Here is a 24,125-nt window from a genome sequence, read left to right as displayed (position 1 = left end):
ATGAATGAGAAATAATTGTCTAAATAGATTTTTATATAGACTTAAGCCTAATGTCTGGGAAGTGTAATCCCTTGAACTCTTACAGAAATATACTAATCACTTTACTCTTTGGTTATCCTTTCCTTTTGGGTGTTTAAGACCATACAGTTGGCCCAGATAAACTTATTTTTACTCTTAAGGTCATTTGAGGATCTGTCTTCAGGGGTCACATGGGCCTGGGAGGAGCCCCGGGTTCCTTTCTTTTACTAGTTCCATCTATGTGACGATAAGTCAAAGGTCCTGCTCTACCATGGCTGGCTTCGCTTGGAAGCATGGAGGAAATGTTTCCTCTGAATTGACCCTCTTCTCCGTAGACTGGACCCTGGTTCAAGTCCATCTGGTGGGGTCTCCATAGCCTCTCTGAACAAAAGAACAGGTGACTTACCACAATTATAAGACATTTTGAGAGATGCTCCCTAGTCCCTTGAAACTTAGTCGACCTTGGAGGACAAGAAGCAAAAAACTATCCTTTGAGTCCCTCTGACCAGATTAGTATAGGCCTCAAAGTATGGCTGTACATCCAAGAAGTTTAGTTCCACCAGTCTGGTACTTTTAATTACCATGAGCTATGTAGATAAACTTGGGCAAAAACCAACCATCTTCAGATAAACCTTGACTAGACGTATATTTTGATCCTTAAACTATTTGACTAAACTATGACCTTTATATATCAAAACAGACCTTCACTTGCTTAGGCTTTCTCCTTTAGAAGCCCTCTTAATGGTCAAAAACCAGGGAGGCTGGGCCGGGTGTGGTGACGCACACCTTTAATCTCAGCATTTGGGAGGCAGAGGCAGGTGGATCTCTGTGAGTTCAAGGCTAGCCTGGTCTACATAGCAAGTTCCAGGACAGCTGGGGCTACAGAGTGACTCAAAAAGACCCCCCCCCAAAAAAAAAACAGGGTGGCTTTCCCTGGGGGGAGGGGACTCTGGGAGTCTTGAGAGCCATGTTCAGGAAGACAGGTTCTGGTCCTGCCACAGTTACTTTTGATCCACTCAGCTGGTTGTTGCTTTGTCTTCCCTGTATTATACTGGTCAGACCCTACATGCTCTGAACCAGCCAAACTTCTACTCAAGCAGAACAGGTACAGTTATTGAGCCTACTACGTGAAGCGCTTCATGGTCCTGGCCCCATGGGAACACTGAGCTCCCTTGCTCACACAGAGGTGACTCTGAGTGCTACAACAGGCCAGGCTTCAAGCCTCTATCCTCTATAGAAGACTCCAGCAGTGTGCAGCTCTTCAGACTTGGTGGTTCTCCGTCCTTCCTGACTTCAGCCAGGATCTCCATGAGGAGCTTCCCCTCAAGTCCCAGCCACACCTAGATCCTCATACAACCTGGGTGGACCTCACAACTCATTTGACATTTAATCTTCGCTTGTCCAAGAAAGAGAAGCCAAAGACAGCCTGACTGCCTTTCTGGTTCAGCTCTGAAAAACAGCAGGCTCTACTGTACCCTGTACCCTGTACCAGACCAGACCACCCATATCTTCTATGAACCAGATGCTTATGATGTGGACCAAGAAGACCCAGATGATGACCTAGATATTTGACTGGCCAGATTTGATTAGACAAATGGGAGGGGAAGATTGTGGGCTCAGAATCATGGTGTTTGCCCTGGCCTTCCTTGTCCCCACCCCACCCTGTTGCTTTGTCTATAGAGCCGTATCCTGTGAGCCAGGGAGCAGCATCTGATCAGGGCAGAAAGTGGGGTGAGGGCATAGTATATGGCAAGAAAAAAGGAAATCTCCCTCACCCCATACCTGTTTCTAATAAAATATTTTTTTAACCCCCAAATTATTTAGATGATAACCTTACTGTGATGAGACACTGACACCTGTCTCACTGTGAATCTTGGCTGGCCTGAAACTTACATGTAGGCCAGACTGGCCTTGAACTCACAAAGATCCACTTTGCCTCTGCTTTTTGAATGCTGGAATTAAAGGCGTGTACCACCATGCCCTACTAGATGATGCTTTTTAAGGTTTTCTCTAAGTTCTCAAAGATAAAAGATCCCCCAAAAAGGTAGATCAAGTTAACTTGTGGCCAATATAACCTGCATCCCTCTCAGAAGGCAGGTTTGACAGCTTTCCTGTAGTCTTTTACTTAATGACAAGTGAATGTACCATTCTGAAGCCCCTGCTCTCTAGTTCACTATATATTCTTGTTTTTGTGTTTACACTAATGCAAAGCTTGTACTTGAGGATGGGGGAGGAGGAGTAGAATATGCTTACTCAGCTTGAAGACCACAGGGATGAGGGGTGAGGGAAATGGGTACAGATTTGTAGAATTGCGCTTTGGAGGCAGAACTACCAGTAGATATTAGTACTTCCTGTTCTGACTCATTAGGTAAATAATACAGATTTTTAAGTTAGATAAAGCAGATTTCTTTTCCAGTTGTTTCTGAAAGAATGGGAAGGAACCCAAATTCATTAAAACCACATTTCATCGGGGCTGGAGAGATGATTCAGTGGTTAAGAGCACTGGTTGTTCTTGCAGAAGAACCGGGTTCAAATCCCAGCACCCACATGCCAGCTAACAACTGTCTGTAACTCTAGTTCCAGGGGATCCAACAGCCTCTTCTGTCCTCCTGGGGCATTGCACAGCACTGGTGCACTTACCTACATGCAGGCAATACAAACATACACATAAAAATAATAAGATTTTTTTAAAAAAGCACATTTCATCATACTAGAAAACTTAGCAGTGCGATTCTGGAAAATGTTATTTGGGCCTTATCTGGTTTGTAGCTTGTCTCAACTTCCTCATTTAGTATCCTTTTGGGGAACTGTGAAGTTATGCTATAGTGTGAGTTTGTGCTGATGGCACAAATGTTTAGGCCTTATAGACACTTAATATTAGTTCTTGCCTACCTCTTTTTATCCACTTGCTTATACACATTTCATGCTGACAGAGAAAACTACAACCTGCTGAGTTATTGAAGCCAAGATCTTGGAGTTATACCACACTCTTTGCCCTTTTCTCGTTTTTCTATACCTGGGACATTCTGGAGTAGGGAAGGGAAGAACCCTCCTGGTGATGCACACCAGGGTTCTTGGGTTGCAACTTTTTGACAGTCTTTCATCTGTTGAAACTGGGAATCATAGATGAGAAGGAGTTGTTTAATAGTGGCTCATCTGGTAAGCCAACCAGTGACTATACATGCTTAGCTTACAAAACTTAGGAACACACAGGCTTATGTAACTTTGAGCAAATCTCATTATTTTAAAAGAAGGGGTACATGGTTTATAAAACCCATCTCCCCACTCTGCAGTCATTTGTATTTGGCCATATTGAACTCTAGACATGGTGAATTTTTTGTTTTAGTTGGTTTTTTAATATTATTTTTATTTTATGTGTATGAGTGTTATGTAAGTGAGTACACCCCTGTCATACAATGCCCACAGAGGACAGAAGAGCCTGTCAGATGCCCTGGAACTGGAGTCTTGTTAGCTGCCATGTGGGTGCTGGGATTTGAACCAGGGTCTTCTGCAAGAACAGTCAGTGTTCTTAACCACTGAGGCGTCTCTCCAGCCTCTGTTTAGTTGGTTTTTAACCATAAAATATCCTTCAGGAAAGTATTTCCTTATTAAGGTCCTTACTAAAGGCTGGCAGGGTGGCTCAGCAGATGAAAGTGCTATGTGTTAGGCCGGGCATGGTGGCACATGTCTTTAGTCCCACTCTCTTTGAGTTCAAGGCCAGCCTGGTCTACACAGTGAGTTCTAGGTCAGCTGGGGCTACAGGGAGACTGTCTCTGTCTCAAAAAAAGTGCTTGCTGTGCAAGTCTGACAATTCAAGTTAGATCCCTGGAACCCATGCTAGAAGGAGAGAACTGATACTCCACTGTGTGCTCTGACCTCCACACAGGTGACATGGTACACAAGCACACACACTCACCCCTCATATACAATATACACTCATTATTTGTCAGAAGCTGCTATATGTTTGAAGTCACCTCGATTTGTACAAGGTTAAATTTGTACATCTTAGAATTTCTTCCTCTTTGTATTGCCTCACAGTTGGAACTTCTGGGTGTCACAAATATCTTAAATAGTCCCTGAAAAGCAGTCTATTAGAAGGTGCATGTTTTGGAGATAATTTATGTCCTAAGACAAGTGGAGAAAAAAAAAATCCCCTGATACGGACATTTGAAGCATATTTTAAAATTCCCGTGGTTGTACTATAATGGATTTTTAGGAAAGACTTATTTGTTATGTATGAGTATTTTGCCTGCATGTATGTAGATGCACCATGTGTGTGCTGTGCTCACAGGCCAGAAGAGGGAATCAGATTCCTTGGAACTGGAGTTATAGATAGTTGTTAGCTACCATGTGGGTGTTGGGAACCAAACCAGGGATCTCTTGAAGAGCAAGAAGCACTCTTGGCTGCCAAGTCATCTATCCAACTCGCTATAGTGGATTTTTAAAAAGCACTTTGTTCTTTATTTTATTTCTTTTATGTGTAGAAGTGTTTTGCCTACATGTAAGTGCACCATGTGATACAGTGCCCATGGGGGCCAGAAAAGAGCATCAGATCTCTTGGAACTGGAGTTCAGATGGTTGTTCACCACGTGGGTGCCGGGAATGGAACCTGGGTCCTCTGCAAGAGCAGCCAGTGCTCTTAACTCCTGAGACACCTCTCCAGCCCCTCCCGCACGTGAACTTTTGAGGGACACATTCAAAGCATAACAAGGACTTAAGGTGGTTTCTGAAATGTGACTTGTAAAAAATATTTTCAAGTTATTACATTTGGAAATGTTTATATAAATCAAGTCAAATGACTGATTATTCATTAAACCTATTTAATCCTTAAAAGTGTGTGTGTGTACACATATGCACATAGTAGCAGTAAAACCCAGGGCTGCAGTAAGCTTTATCCTGAGCTAATAATAATCTCAACCCTTACAAGCTTTTTAAAATTGAAATAAAATTCACAAAACCTAAATAGCCATTTAAATGTGAACATCAATATGCTCTGCCTTGTGGCACATTCTTGTAAACCCAGCACTTGCCTGTAATCTCAGCTCTGGGGAGGCTGAGGCAGGCTGTGGGTTCAGTCAAGACTACAAGGAAGATCCTGTATCTAAATAAGCAGATAAAAATTGAACAACTTAGTGTTTTCCAGGATGCTTGTAATGTGTCATCACTTATATCTACTTCCAAAACATTTCCATTGCCTGAGAAGAAAGCTATGTACTCATTAGGCAGTCTGTCTTCTCATTTCTTCCTATCCCCTGGCAACTGGTAATCTGCTTTTTCTCTGCAGACTTAATATTCTGCGTATTCCATATTAATGGTATCCTACAATGTGTGGCCTTTGTCTTGTTTCTTGTTGGTGTGGGGGTTGTACTGTAGCCCAGGCTGGTGTGAATCTGGGATCTTCCCAAGTCCTGGTATTACAGATTTGTACCACCATGCCTGGCCAAGAATAGGTTACATATTTAAGAATTAAAGAGACTAAAATAAATGGAGTGGAATTTATTTTCAGACAATGGAAACAAACTTTGCTTATATGAAGGAAGCAAGGCTCGTATCATGAACTAAAGCCCTATCCAGGATATCCCCTGTCTTTAACCAAATAAAACCAAGATAATGATTTTTGTTGTTGTTGTTGTTGTTCTTGAGACAGGGTCCCCTTGTAGCAGCTGGCCTGGAGCTCACTATGTAGACCAGAAATCACCTGCCTGCGTCTTTGAGTGCTGGGATTAAGGCATGGGCCACCACACTCGGCATTCTTCATTCTTTAGCTCTGTTTAAGTGACTGCATTTCTAAGGCGGAATTCTTTTCCTTTTTAGAGAACTTGATCAATTTGAATGCAAGTTCCTAAAAGCCTAAAAGTCTTCTTTCCCTCTTAGTTCCTCAGTAATAATATTTGCAGTTTAACACAAAAGTTGCACACAAAAACTGTACTTTAAAATATCGCAGCAGTTGGGAGGCAGAAGCAGACAGATCTCTGAGATCCATGTCGCCTGGTCTGGTCTTTATAGCAACTTCCAGACCAGCAGGGACTATAGAAGACTCTATCTCAAAAAAATAAAATAAAATAAAAATAGGGGCTGGAGAGATGGCTCAGCGGTTAAGAGCACTGACTGCTCTTGCAGAGGACCCTGGTTTGAATCCCAAGCACCCACATGATGGCTACAAACCATCCTTAACTCCAGTTCCAGGGAAATCTGAAGCCCTCTTCTGACCTCTGTGGTATTCCACGATGTGGGTGCACTCAACATACATGCAGGCAATACACTCATACACATAAAATAAAAATAATAAATAAAAAAAAATTAAAAATCCAGTCAGGCTACCCGCAGGCCTCTCTCCGGGGCGTGTGGTTGAGGAGTTACTTACAGGATCAGAAATGGCTCAAAGATACTTCATCACCAGAAGTCCACCACAGCATGGGTGACAGTTCATCACAAAAGCAGGAAGCCTGGAGCACACTGCACAACTTAACTAGCTGCTTAACAGGATGGAGAGTATCTTTTCCATGTAACTGAGTTGGTCTGAGCCTGTTCAGGCAGCTGGGGTAGTCTGAGGGTCTTCTAAGCCCCTTGAGTTGTCTAAAAGTGTCTCTCAGCTCAGCAGTCTTTGCTGCTTATGTATGGTGGAGGCAGGGAGGAGGGGCAACTTGTTGTATGGGATACAGTGACTACCTGAATCCTTTGATGTTTCCTTAGCTTCTTGAGGAGAAACATAGGTGCAGTATGGAATAAAGCTTTCACCTCCCCTGAGAACATCCTGTGTCTTAGAGTTTTTCTCCAAGATGGAAGGTTTTATCTTGGAGAAAGTTATTTAACAGTAAGCAGGATTTTTTTTTCCCAAGTTTAATGTCAGCATTGTCTACATAAGGAGTTATAGGCCATCCAGATCTATGTAATAGAACTCTGTTTCAAACATTTAATAAATAAGTATAAATTAATTGAAAAAAAATCCAGTCAGTAGTAGGTTATAAATAGGAAAAATTAGGTCTTCGTCTCCTGATAGCTATTAAACTGTCTGCAGTCCTTTAGTCTGACTGGGGTTCTTTGCTGTATTAAATACTGCTATACAGTTACTGTCAGGAACAGAAGTTCTCCTAAGAAACAGTGATTCCTTCAAAGGCTAACATGGCATAGAAATGGTCTACATGCTTAGTGTGGGGTTAGCAAAGAATAAAAGTTTGTGTTTATTGCTTGAAATTTGTGGCACTGATGAAAACAATGACTGGCATCCTGTTGATGAAAGAACTGAAGGAATGCTGTGTTTTCAGCATTTTTATTTATTTCCTAAAAGAATACAGCAACTGCAGTTTTTATTTGATATTCTGTTAGTTTTCAGGAAGAACTCAGTGAAGTGATGGCTCAGCATTTTTTCCACTGTGGTTGGTTCTAGTGAAAGGTAGAGGATGTTTGGAGTTTTCAGAGGAAATTATGTTGAATGAAATACTTGGGATAGGAAATTAACGAAATCTTGAAGCACATACTTAAAAACCTGTACTAGAGGCTGGAGAGAGCTCAACAGTTAAGAGCACTGGGTGCTCTTGGAGAAGAGACCCGTGTTTGAATCTCAGCACCCACATGGCTAACAACGGTCTGTAACTCCAGTTCCAAGGGGATCTGACACCCTCTTCTGCTCTACTCTGGCATTGCATGACAGGGGTGCACTTACACACATGCAGGCATAATACTCATACACATAAAACAAAAATAAAGTTTAAAAAAGCCTGTACTAGGCATGTAATGGTATTATAATGACTGTAGAATATCTGCAGGTCTCTAAAATTAGAACTCACAGAGATCCACCTGCCTTTGTTCCCCAAGTGAGTGCACCACCACACCTGGCAAATTGTTGGCCTTTTAAATTGGTGACATTTAAAAATATATATATTTTATTGCCGGGCATGGTGGTGCACGCCTTTAATTCCAGCACTCGGAGCGGGGTGGCGGGGGGCACAGAGGCAGGCGGATCTCTGTGAGTTCAAGGCTGGCCTGGTCTACATGGTGAGTTCCAGGACAGCTGGAGCTACAGGGAGACCCTGTCACAAAAAATACCAAAAAAATTTTTTTTTAATAATTTTTATGTATATGAGTGTATTGCCTGCACATATGTGAGTGCACCCGTGTCGTGCAGTGCCACAGAGGTCAGAAGAGGGCTTCGGATTTCCCTGGAACTGGGGTCAAGGCCAGTTCGTAGCCGCCATGTGGGTGCTGGGAATCGAACCTGGGTCCTCTGCAAGAGCAGTCAGTGCCCTTAAGCACTGAGCCATCTCTCCAGCCCATTAAATCGGTGACATTTCTTAAAGACCTTTTCAGGATGACAAGAACCAACAAGACCATACGTGGAACACTTAACAAAATAACTTCATCTGAAATTCAGTAGCTCATACATGCTTGTTGATATTTTCACTGTTCAGTTGCAATAAGAATGATCTGAAAAGTGTAATGCAAAGCACTAATTATTCGTTAAGTAATGCTGTCATAAGCATGAGTTTTAACACTTCAGTTTCTAGTTAATACAGCTGATGGAAGAGCTGTGTTCCAAGTTTACTCATTGACTAGGAAGCACCCTAATTTGTTCCTTTCTGAGGTGTAGGACCTGCTGGATAGATGAAGCAGAGCAGACCCATTACTCTACAGGCACAAGCACAGTTGCAAGTGCTTGTCAAGGTTGACTGAGACTTTTTATTGGTGGAGAGTTGTTTTAGAATTTTGTCCTAAATGTATACTCTCAGATTAAATACATTTATGGCTTATTTGGTCTTTTAACAATGTTTTCATAGTTTTATCACTAAGTATTCTGATAAGATGCTGATTTACCAGTACTGCATTTTCTGATTCCTTGACCTTAGCAACGTTTTCCTCCTCTCTTTGGGAACACACGAACAAAGCAAATTGGCCCAAGTTTACTTACAGAATGGTAGTGGAATGACATTTAAACCAGCCTATTTCAGAACAGTTCATAATCAAATAAGTCCCAGAGTTTGGTAAGTGAATGGGCAGAAATCGCTAGAATAGGGGCTGGGGAGATGACCCAGTAGTTAAGAACACTTGCTGTTCTTCCAGAGGACCCAGGTTTGAGTCCCAGCACCCATCCACATGGTGGCTAACAACAGTTCATAACTCCATTGGCATTGATGCATGTGGTGCACTTACATGTGGCAGTGCTCTCATACACATAAAATGAAAATAATAAAAAAATTTTAAATCACAAAGTTGCTGGGTGTGGTGGCACACGCCTTTAATCCCAGCACTCGGGAGGCAGAGGCAGGCGGATCTTTGTGAGTTCGAGGTCAGCCTGGTCTACATAGTGAGTTCCAGGACAGCTGGGGCTACAGGGGGGCCCTTTTCCAAAAAAACCAAAAAAAAAAAAAAAAAATTCACAGTTAATAGAATGCTCTTGTGTTAGGTCTTACTCTGATTTAATCAGTTACTCCAATAGTGTTGATGATATCAAAAGAACACAGCCAGCAAGTTGAGCTGTGTTGAGTAGTTCTATTTGTCTCTAGTTTTAAAAGTCTGGAAGACTTTATTTCAAGATAATATTTTTGGAAAAGGTACAGTTCAATCATTTTGTGGAATGTTCCTCAATTTGGGCTTATTTTATAGATATAGCAATTAGATTCTGGTTGAATAATTTTGGCAGAATGTCTTTGAAGTGATGCTCTGGAGCTTTCTGGTGTATTGCATCAGGAAGTACATGGTGTCAGTTTGATTCACTGCTAATGATACCTCTTGAAAGTTGTGCCTGAGACTTCTGTGCACCACAAACTTCCTTTTCCTGCTGCTACTATCTTGTGAGAGAATGCTGAGTCTGTGCAGATACCTGTTACTCCTTAAGTTTTTATTCACCCATTGTTACTTTTTCCCCTGAGGCAACTAGTATTATGATAATGATTGTCCAATAATAACTTAAAACATAAAACATTTCATTGCTTCCTTCATCACGTTTTTTGGAGAGTCTTGCTACATTACTCAGACTGACTCTAAACTTGATATTGTCCCGTAGCATCTTTTCAAGCACTGGGATTACGGGCATACATCACCAGACCCTGCACTTCATCACTTTGTAAAAAATTAATAACATTTATTAGTGTGTGTATATGTACTGTGTGTGTATATGCACTGTGCGTGTGTGCCATAGCACACATTGTAGAGGTCAGAGCACAATTTGTGGGATGGGTTCTCTGTCATATGGGTGCTGGGATCGAGCTCAGGTTATCAAACTTGGGGGCAAGTGCTTTACCTCCAGAGTCATCTTGCTGCCCGCCCCCCTCCTGTATTTGAAACAGGGTTTCAAATTGTGTAACAGATCAGGCCGGCCCAGAACTCACAGAGATTCACCTGCCTCTGCTCTCCTGTTGAGATTAAAGGTGCGCACCACCATGCCCAGCTTGCCAGCCCATTTTGCTACTTAGTTTTCTGTAAGCAGTTAAGAACAGCTTTTCAGGGCTGGACAGATGGCTCAGCAGTTAAGAGCACTGGCCGCTCTTGCAGAGGAACCAGGTTTGATTCCCAGTGCCCATGTGGCGGCTAACAACTGTACGTAACTCCAGTTCCTGGGGATCTGACGACCTCTTCTGACTTCCTAGGGCATCGCAGGATACAAGTACAACCTAAGTGCAGGCAGTACACTCATACACATAAAATAAAAAATAAGAAATATTTTTTTTTAAAAAAAGAACATTATTTGAGGAACTTAAAGATTCATTGCCTAAGGTAACCTGGAATTGTGGGGCATGGGCAGATCAAGAAAACTGGCAAAGTTGATTTGATTTTGGATGGGTAGGCTTTCAGTGAGATGGCTTCATTCAGCTCTTGTACATTGAAAAATGTGATGTCGGCTTTTTTATTTTACCTTCTTAGTTTTGAGCTTTTTAGGACAAAAGGGTCTTTTTTAGAGAGGGTCTTAATGCTTCCCAAGTCCTAGGATTAAATGTGTGTGGTACCACGCCAAGCCAAGAGAAACTTTGGATAATGACCATATGCCAACTGTCTGCATTAGCTTTACTAGCTTCCTCTTGCAGCAGAGATGTTGGAGACATTTATCAAGCTTGGGAGAAGACCTTAGCAGTGCTGTTCTGTAATGCCTTTTAAAAAGAAAATAGGGTTACTTGGCAGGAACATATGGTATATGAAGATTCTGTTTGCTGCAGTTTAGTAATGAAAAAGAATTAGAAGTTTTAAAGTATAATTTCTCAAAAAGGACTGTGGCAAGACTGTCTTAAGAAAAGCAAAAAAGAATAAAAAAGAAAATTTCAATGTCTGAGTAAGTTTCTCTGAGAGACCACTAAACTTTTTATCAGTAGTTAAAAGACATTCACACCCAGAGGTTTATCCAACCTGTGGACAGCTGAATTAAGCAGATAATAAAATGCAAAACAGCCGACCTTGAGCTGGGCCCAAAGTACTTTTGTGTTGTAGTTACTAATAGTGTCATTGAAGGCCTGTCAGGCATTGTTTTAGTATTTCACATTCAATCCTCACAACTCTGAGAATAGGTACTGTCATCCCAGATGTTTCAGATGAAGAAACAATACACAGAGATACTAATTTGCCCATGATTATTTTAGTGGAAAAACTAGGACTACATCCATACATTTGGACTCTTTATGATGGATCCAGAAAAGGAATTAATTTTAGATGTCACTAGAAGTTCATAATCAAATTACAAAATTGACTATAATTGTTTACTTTTTAAAAAATACTTTAATTTTATGTATATGAGTGTTTTGCCTGCATATATATAAGTGCATCCATGTTGTACAAAGCCGGAGGAAATTAGAATAGGATGTCACATCCCCTGGAACTGGAGTTATGGACTGTTGTTAACTACCATGTGGGTGCTAGGAATTGAACCCAGGTCCTCTGCAAGAGCAGCCAGTGCTCTAAACCGCTGAGCCATCTCTCCAACCCCAGAATTCATGGTAATTGTTTACTTAAAGAAGTATCTGTTCTCTAGATTATGGAGGATCTGAAATACCAATATTTCTTCTTACAGAATCTAAGAATAAAGTGGTCCCCCTTTCTCCAATACAAATTGAGGAGAGGGGAGTAAAAAAAGGAAACATTTGCATGTTGTTTGTAAGAGGTAACTCTAGGGAATTCCAAAATTTTGAGTGACTGATTACCAATAAATCTGTTTGCTTAACTTTTGTAAGCTAGATTCAGGCTTAGGCCCCAAAGTAATGAATGCTACTTGGAAACCAAAATCTAGCCTAGAAACCAAATTACAGGTTACAAAGTTCATGTGCTTCTCAAAAAGCAGTTGATAATTATGTTTTTGTTCATTGTCCATTAATGTTTTTTGAAAAAATGAGAATGGAAGTACACCCTTAACTGTACAATATAAACATATCTTTCATTGCTTGAGGGGCTATTACTGGAAAGATAGGATGAATGACTTTACAATACTGTAACCCTTTGGGCAATTTGAACATTTTACTGTATGCATGTGAGTCCAAATTTATTGACTTCATACTCCTAGAATAGTAAAATAAAGTTCTTTGAAGTTTATTTGGGTTTTTGCTTTTTGTTTTGAGACAAGGTTTCCCTGTAACTCTAGCTGGCCATGTAAACCAGGCTGGTCTTGATCTCACAGAGGATCTATCTGCCTGCCTCTGCTGACCTTAAAAGTGTCCACCACCACACCTGACTTCTTTGAAAATTATTATAGAAATTTCCAAATTGCCCTAAGCTACATTTCTGTTGCTGTGATAAAAAAAATTTTTTTTTTTAATTAAAAGCAGCTTAGGAGAAGAAATGGTTTATCAGCTTCCATTTCCAGGTTACAGTTCTTCATTGAGGGGAAGTCAAGGCACGAACTTAAGCATCTAGCTACATCATATCCACAATCAAGAACAGAGAGAATGTAGGGGCTGGAGAGATGGTTCAGCAGTTAAGAGCTCTAGCTGACTAGTCAGCTAGAACTGACTGCTCTAGCAAAGGACCTGTGTTCAATTCCCAGCACCCATATGGCAGCTAACAACCCTCCATAACTCCAGTTCCAGGAGGTGTGATGCCATCTTCTGAACTCCATGGACATTGCACAACATGGGTGCAACGTGCATGCTGGCAGTACACACACACACACACAGAACAGAGAGAATAGGTGCTTGCTTCTGCAGCTAGCTTCTTCCATTCTTTAGAATTCAGGGACTCAAGTCTAGGGAATGGTGCCAGCCCACAGTGGGCTTGGTCATTTAATAAGGCAGTCCCCCACAGGCCAACCTGATCTAGATAATTCTTCATTGAGATTTCCTTCTTCCCAGGTGATTCTAGGTTGTGTCAAGGGACAATAAAAATTAACAGGAACACAAGCATATTTTTTAAAATAGAGTATCTGTGGCTTCAACAGCAACATGTAGTCAATTAAGACCATTAAAATATTCGGGAGGAAGAGGCAGGTGGCTTTCTTTGTGAGTTCAAGGCCAGCGTAGTCTACATAGTGTGTTCCAGGTCAGCTGGGGCAACAGGGAGACCTGTCTCAAAAAGACCCCCCCCCCAAAAAAAACAGTATTAAAATATGGGAACTGGAAAGATAGCTCAGAGGTTAAGAGCACTTGTTTTTGTAGAGGACCCAGGTTCAGTTTCCAGCTCCCAGGTGGTGGCTTATAAACCATCTGTAAACTCCGAGTTCCAGGAGGATTTGATGGCCTTCCTAGGCACTAGGTGCACACATGGTATACTTACAGGCAGGCAAAACACTCATACATATTATAAATAAATCTTTAAAAATAGATTTATTTTAAAAGATGATTAAAATATGGTTCTAGTTGTGTGTTACTGTATGCCTTTTGAAAATTGTGTATGTTCCTACTCTAAGGGTGCATCAAAGCCAGAATTGCAGTTAATGGTGGCTGGTCCAAGTTACTGTTTTTTATGGTATTTTTCCGTTTTGCTTATATAACAGGAAAACATGGGCAGATTTGGTGGGGTGGTCTGGACATTTTCCCTCAAGTAATAGCAGTAAGGGAAAAGATCTGAACTTTATTTGAAGAAGTAGTAGGGGCACATGGAACTTCTGGTTAACTAGTAGGATACTTGAAGTACGATTTTATTTTTAATTGAGGGGGGGAGGGGTTATATGCACACACATGTCAGTGCCCTTGGAGACCAGAGGCATCAGATCCCCTGAAGCTGGAGTTCTAGGCAGTTGTGAGCTGTCTGACATGGGGTACTAGGAATTCTCTGCGAGGGCAATATGCCCTCTTAACAGCTAAGCCACTCTCCAGCCCACAGTTCCTGTCTTTTGTTAACAACCAGGGAAGGCTTTTTAGGAAAGTTGTGCAAATCCCATTATTTGAGTGTGGGTTTAAAAATCTTTTTTTAATATGTAGCATTTACTTTCAGTTTATTCCTCTTGCTTACACTAGCTTGCTCTCTCTTATTCTCTGTTTTCTTTTCCCCGACATGGTGTCTTGTTGTGTAGCCCACACTGGCCTTGTACTTGTGATCCTTCTGCCTTGGCCTCTTAAGTGATTAAACATTACAGGTAGGAGCTACCATGCCCAGCCACTTTGAGTATTTTCAAGTGTTTTTACCATTATTCTTAAAATATTTAATTACATGACCTATTCAGTATATAATGAATTTCCCATTACCAGTGTTCCCTTTTTCTTTTTTCTTTTCTTTTTTTTTTTTTTTTTTTTTTTTTTTTTTTGTTCTTTTTGAGATAGGGTCTCCCTGTAGCCCCAGCTGACCCGAAACTCACTATGTAGACCAGGCTGGTCTTGAACTCACAGAGATCCGCCTTCCTCTGCCTCCTGAGTGCTGGGATTAAAGGCGTGCGCCACCACCACAGAAATGCCTTTACTATACTCAAAGCCTGATAGTCCAAATTAAGAAACCTCTCCCTATGCTGAGTTCTGCACACTCCACATCACACTACCCTTCCTCAGGAGTGTCAATCCCAACCTGACTACACATGTAATATGGTTAAGACTTTGTCACTTGCGTTATACCTTTTTTTTTAAACTTTTAACAGACGTCTGTTTCACATGTAACATCTTGACTAGTACTAGTACATTCTTGATAGGGAAATAAAAACTACAAATGCATACTTCTTTTGGTAAATGTATTTAATGAAAAAGGAATACAGTATAAGGAATTATGTAGATTGCAAGGACTACAAGCAACTCAATGTCTTTAAAATTAGATCTTCACTTTTTCTACAAGTAAAACTCTGAGGCTGAAGATCAGTGCTGTTACCACAGTTTGACTTACTGCATTTTTTTTTTTTTTTAAATTTAAGGGGATATAGCTGACAATAGGAAACATAGATTGGTTGTTTGGGGCAAGTTCTTTAAAGAACTTTTCTTTTTTTCTTTCTCTCTTTTTTTAAAGGTGTGTTTTGTTTTGGTTCAGATGATCTCACCCTGTAGTAGTTGGGCTGGCCTGGAACTCACTGCACCCGGAGCTAGCCTGGAGCTTGTGACAGTATTTTTGTTTCAATCTCCCAAGTACTGGGATTCAAAATATGAACCACCAAGCTCTGTTCTTTAATCTTCCTGTCTTTTCTAATGGTGGCTTCTCTCCTTAGGTTGGTTTTGAAACTGCCTTTGAAATTGAGGGATAGGAAGAAATCTGGGTTCAATCAGTAGTGTCTGTAGTTTATGTTCATCACTTGGATTTGTTTTGTTTGGCTTTTTGAATCAGGGTCTCCCTCTTTAGTCCAGGCTGGTCTCAAACTCACAGCAAGGCAATCCCTTCTGCTTTAGCCTCTTGAGTGCTGGGATTGCAGTTATCGGCAACTATGTCCTGTTACTTACTTGACTTTGTTTTTTGTTTGTTTTAAAATATTTTATTATTTTTATTTTTTGTCTGGATGCATGTAAGTTGTGCCCATGTCATACAGTGCCTGTGGGGGTCAGAAGAGGTCATTGGATCCCTGGAACTAGAGTTATGGACACTTGTTAGCTGCCATGTGGGTGCTGGGCTTCGAACCTGGGTTCTTTGCAAAAGCAGCTGGTGTTCTTAACCTCTGAGCCGTCTCTCCAGCCCTGTTTTGTTTTGTTTTATATATTTTATATTTTTATTTTATGTGTATGAGTATATGACTTGCATGTGTGTAAGTGCCCAAGGAGGTCAGAAGGCAGCATTGGATTTCCCTGGAACTGGAGTTAGGAGGATGGTTGCTAGCTGCCATGAGGGTGCTGGGAATCTAACTGGGGTCCTCTGCAAGAGCAGCCAGTGCTTTTAATCACTAAGCCAACTCTCCAGCCCCCTTTGCTTGCTTTGCTTTTGATTCTACTCATTTGACTAACACTTTTCTAACTGCATTTTTCAAATGCTAAGGAAATAGTAACAGTTATAAATCAAAAGTACAGTAGGTGAAGGCATGGGTAGAGACTTAGAATCAAATAATTAAGAAGCAAGTACTGCATTTATTGTGTAGCTGTATGAACTTTGAGCCATTAGAAATACTTATCGAATTATTGGGAAAGTATTCCTCTATTTTGGGGAGTGGGGGGTAGGGAAACACACATAGAAACATCTCTCCTGAAACTAGATGAATAACTTGGTTTGTAAAAGCCTTGCTTTGAAAATTCCACTCATGAGGCATTTATACATTTTGGAAACAATTTCATTTGTCTTTCTCCATTAGTTCTGAAACTTAAAAGTAGACATAAAAGTTACTGTCAAGAGATAAAAATCAATTCATAATGTTTTACTATACCCAAATTCATTTTAAGTTAATATTTCATAGCTTGTATATTTGCATTGCAGCATATACTTGAGCTTGTAAAGCTGGTTAATATTCTACTTTAGTATCATGCTTATATTAATGGTTATGAGAGCTGTTTGGCTCTTTGCCCTCTACTACTCAGTGACTGAGTTACTACTGTAACTGCCTTTTATAAGTGGTTATGTCTATAGTATTTATGATATTAAGGAGAAGTGAAAATAAAACAGCTTCTTAATCTCATTCTGGATCTTATTCAGAGGCCTGCTTATGTGTAGTAGAAGAATTTGACAAAAGAATTTGATAAAATACAGCTGACAAGACTCAGCCAGTGCAGTGAAGGTGAACTACAGATCTAGGTGACAAGGGCTTTTTCTTAATTCTTTTTGTGTTTTGAACCATGTGAATTTACTATCCATGAGTGTGGGGGGGGGCATTCTAACAGGGTTAATAAAGCACTTCAGGCAGTCTCTTTTAGAAGGATTTAATCTGTCATACCATAGTTAGTCACCCAGAGTATTAGTGACCCATTCTAGTTGAGATCTTGCCGGTAACAAGTAACTTCTATACTTGCACAGTCAGTTTATTTTCAAAGACCTGCCATTTTTAGATCCATAATATCTGTTTAGTAAATACTGTAGTATCTTCTGTGTATCCATAGAAAGTCTATAATTTCTTTATTTTCTTTGTTAAAACTCTTAATTAACTCTCACTACCTATGCATAAGTTCAGAATTCTCACCAGGATACAAGGGTACATTAGCTTTTCAGACTGGCCCTTGCTTACTCAGGCCTTTCATTGTCTACATTCATAGTGAGCAAAAAAATCCCTGTCGGTCCCTTGACATTTTTAAGTCCCTGTGCCTTTTAGCACATGCTTCTGCTGGGAATTCTCTAGACTTGCTCCCTGAACCCACTGCTTTGGAACTGTCTTTGAAACAGCTTCAGGATCCTACATAACTTGTTTTGTCTTTGCATGGTAGCATAACTTCACTTGCCTGCTCTTGCTAATCTTTGTTGCTTCAGAACAAGAACTCTGACATTTAAATTTTGTCTCCTCTTTAATAATCTACCTTAATTTACAGATTACTGAAGCCTAATATATATGCATAAATAACTGTATAGGCAGAGGGTTGGGGGAGCTAAAAGAGATTAAGTCCAGTGGTTCAAAGGTCTTAAAACTAATGAATGATCAATCGTAAATCCCTTGAACCATACATCCCAGCACTCAGATGTTGTTCTGTCCTTTAACTTCATCTCTATTTGTTTTACCTCGTAGTTCTAACTGAAGTTACAATAGAACAATCAAATGTCACATTTGTTGTCTGTTGTCACTGTCTGCCTTGAATTGATGGTTAGTTATGATTTATAATGATAACAATATATGAATGTCAAAATTTTCTAACCCACTTGATAATGTAGTTTATTTATTTGTTTTCCAGCTCCAGAACCTGGGTATCAACCCAGCAAACATTGGCTTCAGTACTCTGACTATGGAGTCAGACAAATTCATCTGCATTAGAGAAAAAGTAGGCGAGCAGGCCCAGGTGGTAATCATTGATATGAATGACCCAAGTAATCCAATTCGAAGACCAATTTCAGCAGACAGTGCCATCATGAATCCAGCTAGCAAAGTAATTGCATTAAAAGGTATAAGAGATTGTGGGTTTTTGTGGTTTTTTTTTTCCTTAAAATTCTCATGTGTGTTTTATGCAAGTACAGTTATTGGTGTGTATCTTTTCTTTTAGTATATTGAGTAAATTTAATTAAATCTCTGAAGTTAAGACTTAATACCGAACTTAAGTTCGTTTTCATGACTTTCACATGGAATGTTTCTATAAAATTTCTTAGAATAGCTGTACCTGGAATAATTATAAGTTTTAGAAGATACATTTGCATTTTATATCTGGTATAAAACTAATAAATTCTGTATAGTAAAATTAGTGATTATATTCTATGATAAGTCATAATATTGGGTCTTAAACATTTCAAATTTTACTGTAATGCTCAGTGTCTCTCTTAACTCTGTACCTTTTTTATACGTTAGGTTTGTTTTAACTTAGATAATCAAGTTATAAAAATGGCTTGAATTTATGCTGATTGGAGTGTGTATGTGTAGTAAATAGCAAGTTTTGGAATCAAGGATGTTTGAATTTATTCAGACTATTTTCTATTATTACTACTGTTATTATTGTCACCTAGTCTTAGTTCTGTTGCTCAAGCTGGTTTTGAACCTGGAATCCTCTTGCCTCTTGAAGAGCTGGGATTACAGGTGGGAGCCACCACACCCAACCACACTAATTTAATTGTTAACAACAGAGAACCATATAGCCTATCTATCTAAGTTGAACAATCTCATATTGAAAGCCTATTTTATTTTCCTTTGAACTTTAGAATGAAGGGTAATTGACTCATTAAAATGGAAGTTACTAAGAGGACTAGGTGCCAAATTGATGAACCCTTGAAATGGCATTTAACTGCCTCCTTTTTATGTTAACTAAGGATTGAACTCAAGACCTCATACATGCTAGACAGGTGGACAAGTGTTCTCCACTGAGCTATATCCCCAGCCCTTGTTTTTCTTGATAGTAGGAAAAAGATTTCAAGTTGACATTAATTTATAAAAGCATGGGTAAATTTTTAAAGGTATGGAACTTCTTAGCTACTCTTTTCATGAATATCCCTTGTTAGAAATGTTTGGGACCAGAAATATTTAAGAGTTTTTTGGTCAGGTGTGTGTGGGTTGTGCATGTGGAGGTCAGAGGACATCTCGGAGGAGTCATTTCTCTCCTTTCCTCATGTGGGTCTTGGACCTTGAACTCAGGCAAGACCTTTACCTGCTGAGCCATTTCACAGGCAGGCCTGGATTTGGGTATCTTTGCACAGACTTTATTGTTGAACATCCCTAATCTAAAAAATCAGAAATTGAAACTCTAGTTTCAAAGGACAAATTTAGGAGTGGCAATATATAACCTGAATTACTGGCTGGAAAAAAATGGGTGAACAGGTTGGGGGTTAAGAATAGTATATTCAGGGGCTGGAGAGATGGCTCAACGGTTAAGAACACTGAATGTTCTTGCAAGAAGACCCAGGTTCAGATCCCAGCACCCACACGGCAGCTAACAACTGTCCGTAACTCCAGTTCTAGGGGATACAACGCCTTCTTCTGACCTCCGCGGGCATTGCATGACGTGGGTGCACTTCCATACATGCAGGCAATACACACATACACATAAAATAAAAATACTAAATAAAATATTAAGAAGAAAAGAATAGTATATTCAGCTGGGCGTGGTAGTTCATGCCTTTAATCCCAGCACTCCGGAGGCAGAGGCAGGCGGATCTCTGAGTTCAAGCCCAGCCTGGTCTACATAGTGAGTTGCAGGACAGCTGGGGCTACAGGGAGACCTGTCTCAAAAAAAAAAACCAGAAAAAAAAATAGTATATTCAAGCCGGGGCATGGTGGTGCATGCCTCTAATCCCAGAGCTTTCTGTGAGTTCAAGGCCAGGTTGGTCTACAGGGAGACCCTGTTTCAAAAATACCGAAAAAAAAAAAAAGGTATATTCAAACATATAAACAGAATTTATCTAAAGCAGTAGTTGATCTCGTCCTAAGGATGTTCCATCTTTTCCCTGGGACCAGATGTTTTATGGCAGTACACATTTTACTTCTGTCTGAAAAATACATTTTAAGGTATTAAACATCCTTCAGCCTCCTTAAATAATTTAAATTCAAATGGTTAGCAGATTTCACACCTCTTTTAAAAGGCCATCATTTACATTTTGTCAAAATTCTATTTTTAATGTTACTGTTATCACATTTCTTAATGCTTTCTTATGTGTGCAGATGGTGAGTTATCTTAAATTGTGTTAGTTATTGTCCTGTTCCATAAAAAGAATAATTGAAAAGATTGTCATAGCATTATAAAATAGAATGTTAGAGCTTTGTGTCTACCTTCTGCATTTCAGAGTTAAGCTGTCATCTCTTGCCCTCCCTTCCCAGACCCTCTTACCTACACATACTCCAGCCCCTTTCATGTGAAAAAGGAATAAAATTATAGTAACCTAGGGGTTAGAGAAGACAGCCAAGGAAAACAATCTTTATCAAATACTCTTCTGAAGCTAGTTTAAACCTCATACCTTCTTTTTATAAACGGGACTATTACTTTCACAATTTTTCAAGTCTGATTGTGGTTTATATACTGTGTGGGATGAGAGTAATATACTTTGTCTTATGGAAGGTTCTGTGTATGTGATAAGAAGGGTTGTGGTACAGAGCTCTTAGGCTTTGTCTCCTTCCCACCCGTCCTATCACCCCTCCCACCTTCTTTCAATCCACTCTTACAATTTTTGTCCTTTAGGAGCCAGATTCTCTATATGGCTCAGGAATGGAGTTGTCCTCCGTCTCAGAGGACTAATCTTCATAGCCTAGTGATAGCTGTGGGCTTTGGTCTCTGTTAATTTCAATCAAATTGGTTTTGGACTGTGATAGATTTCAAATGACAAGTATAAGCCCTTGCATCTGACATGGTGGATTTTTAACAGTTAAGGCAAATTTCATTCTCCTTTTACTAAATGCTTGCTGTCATTAACTGGATGAAGCTTGAACTTTGTTCTCACCTCCAGTATATTAACAGCATCTGAAATTGTCCTCTTCCCTTGTCTCCCTCTCCTTTCCTCCAGCACTTCTACTTTCCCTTTGAATCTTAAACCAATTCAATGTAGCATGCACTTACAGTAACAAGGCAAAGTTAAAGTAAAACTTCTTTTCAAAACCCAGTTTCCACAGATTTAGTTGGATGAGAGATAGCTGCATTTAAAAAAGTAGACATTGCCTCCTTGTGTTTCTGTTAGATTTGCTTTGTTCTATGTATATACAACTATCTTAGTTTATGTGTAAAGGAAGCATTCTTTATTGCAAGAACAAAAGTTACAGCTTTGTTTTTTAACCAATAAAAAAGCTGTTCCTTAGCCTCATTTTCATTTGGTGTGTAGAATCCTGTAGAAGTCCTATGTTGATAGTATTTCAAATGTGTCTGTTAAGGTGATACAGTTTGGCTTAAGATTGTAGATGTAGGTTGTTTGCTTGGATTCAACCTCTTCAATGGTTGTAGCTCTAGCAGTGTGACTCCTGTAGTTAGTTACCAGTCTTAAGATAGAACTACATTATTTGCAAGTAACAGAGCTAGTCTAACAAGGCACTAATTGACTCTAAACTTTATTTTTCTTTTCATTCTTAAATTCCAAATTTAGCTGGGAAAACTCTTCAGATATTTAACATTGAAATGAAAAGTAAAATGAAGGCCCATACCATGACTGATGATGTCACCTTTTGGAAATGGATCTCTTTGAATACTGTTGCTCTTGTTACGGATAATGCAGTTTATCATTGGAGTATGGAAGGAGAGTCTCAACCAGTGAAAATGTTTGATCGTCATTCTAGCCTTGCTGGATGTCAGATCATCAATTATCGAACAGATGCAAAGCAGAAGTGGTTACTTCTGACTGGTATATCTGCTCAGGTAAGACTTTTTAACTTTTGATAAAGAAATGGTCTAAAGAACTCTTTGGCTCAAAATGCAGTTTATTTAGAACTGCATCTCCTTGTTGAATTTGACTCACTTTGAAAGACTTCTTTTTAATAATGATCGCTATCTTAAACCTTGATAACATAAAATTTCAGAGTCCTCTTACCAATTGGCTTTAATTCTTGCAAATTAAGTAGAGATTGCATTTCATTGTGAATGATTAGAGATTATAGAGTAGATGTACTGCAGAATGAATACTTCTGTATGTTTTCATAAGACAGTAAAGAGATGATTGGTGAGTTATATTTATACATTCATGTTAAGCTTTAATAAGCTGTTTAGAGCTAAATTTTAAGATGTGTCAAATCTAAATTGAGAGTAATATAGAATTCTAAGTCCTGCTGAAGATGGCAAAGTGTTCTAATTATTTTACTAATTGATGAATCTGAGAGCTACTGGTTCATTGGGTCTCTAAAGATTTTTTTTTTAATTCTTTGTAGCAAAATCGTGTCGTTGGAGCTATGCAGCTGTATTCTGTAGATAGGAAAGTGTCTCAGCCTATTGAAGGACATGCAGCTAGCTTTGCACAGTTTAAGATGGAAGGAAATGCAGAAGAATCAACATTATTTTGTTTTGCTGTTCGGGGTCAGGCTGGAGGGAAGGTGAGTTTTGTCTGTGATAATTGAGTGAGTCTTGTCATTCTGCTTTGTCATATGAATTCAAAGTAATCATGCAAGGCCAGCCAGGGCTCAGTAGTGAAACCCTGTCTTAAAAAAAAATTTTTTTTTAAGTTGTCCTTCCTTATTAATTTTGTAGTATTCAGGGTTGTGGTGAGTGTCAAATGCTATGTATAATGATACTTGTCCAAAATGAATAATGTTCTTTTAACAGTTTTTTTTTCCAGTTTATCATCAGTGTATTTTGCTTGTTAAACTAGACTGGCCTTGAAGTCAGTCTTCTGCTTAAGCCTCTGAGAGCTAGGATTACAGGTGTTTGTCACTCTGCCTGGCTATGAGCTATTTGTGCTATTTATTTTGATTTCTTTAATCAAAGGCCTTATTCTCATGTCTTTCACTTTACATAAAATCAGTAGGGTTGCTGAAATACCAGTACAAATATGTGTGTGCTGTACATGTAGAGTTTCTGATTTATTCAGCATTGCCCATTAAAAAAATGTCCTAGGTGATTTGATGTAGATAGATAGAAGACAGGTTAGTACTATTGCCTTAAGTTAGAGAGTCTCAGTCCTGGCTGTACACTGAAATTATCCAGAAAAATTGAAGTACTTTTATATAGAAAAACAAGGTTTGGTTGATTAGAGTGTAAAAAATTTAGTGATAGGATATTAGATACCTGGCAGTAGCTAGGATAGCTGTATAACTAAACTTGGAAAATGAGGAAAAATAAGGGAGAATGGGAAATAGCCAAAAATCACACTGCAGAACCCTGAACAGTGCTTTTATTATGCCTGCACTGCCAGGTGCCTGGAAACCTCAGTTTGCTATTTCCATTGCTGGAGTAGAATTCTCTACAGTCTTAAAATAACCTGCTGTCCTGAGAGCCCTGTTTGGAGTCCAGTGTAGGAAAGGTCACATGGCTTGCATCCTAGTTCTGAGAGAAGTGGAAAATAAATGTTTGCTGTTTCTAAAATGGAAGACTAGCTCTCCTTGCCCCCAGAACTTAGAGAGTACTCTTCTCTGTCCCCAAGTCAGGAAGAGGTTTAATTTCAGCTCTCCCTCCCCTGTGGTAAGTAGTTTTAAAGAGATTGTGACATCTGAATTCTAGCAGTCAGGAGACTGAAGCAGGGATTGTGAGTTTGAGGCCAGCACAAGTTACATATCCCCTGTCGCATCAGCAGAGAGGGAACATGTGCTTAGAGAGGTACAATTTTTTTTTAAATTTTTT

At 39.6% G+C, this 24,125-nt stretch overlaps 1 protein-coding gene across 2 annotated transcripts in view; it reads left to right on the top strand.

Moving 5' to 3' along the window:
- The window catches only part of Cltc (clathrin heavy chain), an 80,646-nt gene that overhangs the window by 9,199 nt on the left and 47,322 nt on the right, over positions 1–24,125 (top strand). For both annotated transcript variants that reach the window (XM_008842665.3, XM_008842668.2), the window contains exons 2-4: positions 18,135–18,342; positions 21,946–22,214; positions 22,721–22,882. In XM_008842665.3, the coding sequence (XP_008840887.1) occupies positions 18,135–18,342; positions 21,946–22,214; positions 22,721–22,882 (639 nt within the window). The remainder of the gene's footprint in view (positions 1–18,134; positions 18,343–21,945; positions 22,215–22,720; positions 22,883–24,125) is intronic.

Source organism: Nannospalax galili, unplaced genomic scaffold (assembly GCF_000622305.1).
Source record: "Nannospalax galili isolate Female #2095 unplaced genomic scaffold, S.galili_v1.0 scaffold879, whole genome shotgun sequence".
Classification (NCBI taxonomy): domain Eukaryota; kingdom Metazoa; phylum Chordata; class Mammalia; order Rodentia; family Spalacidae; genus Nannospalax; species Nannospalax galili.
This window is presented reverse-complemented; position numbering and strand designations above follow the sequence as displayed.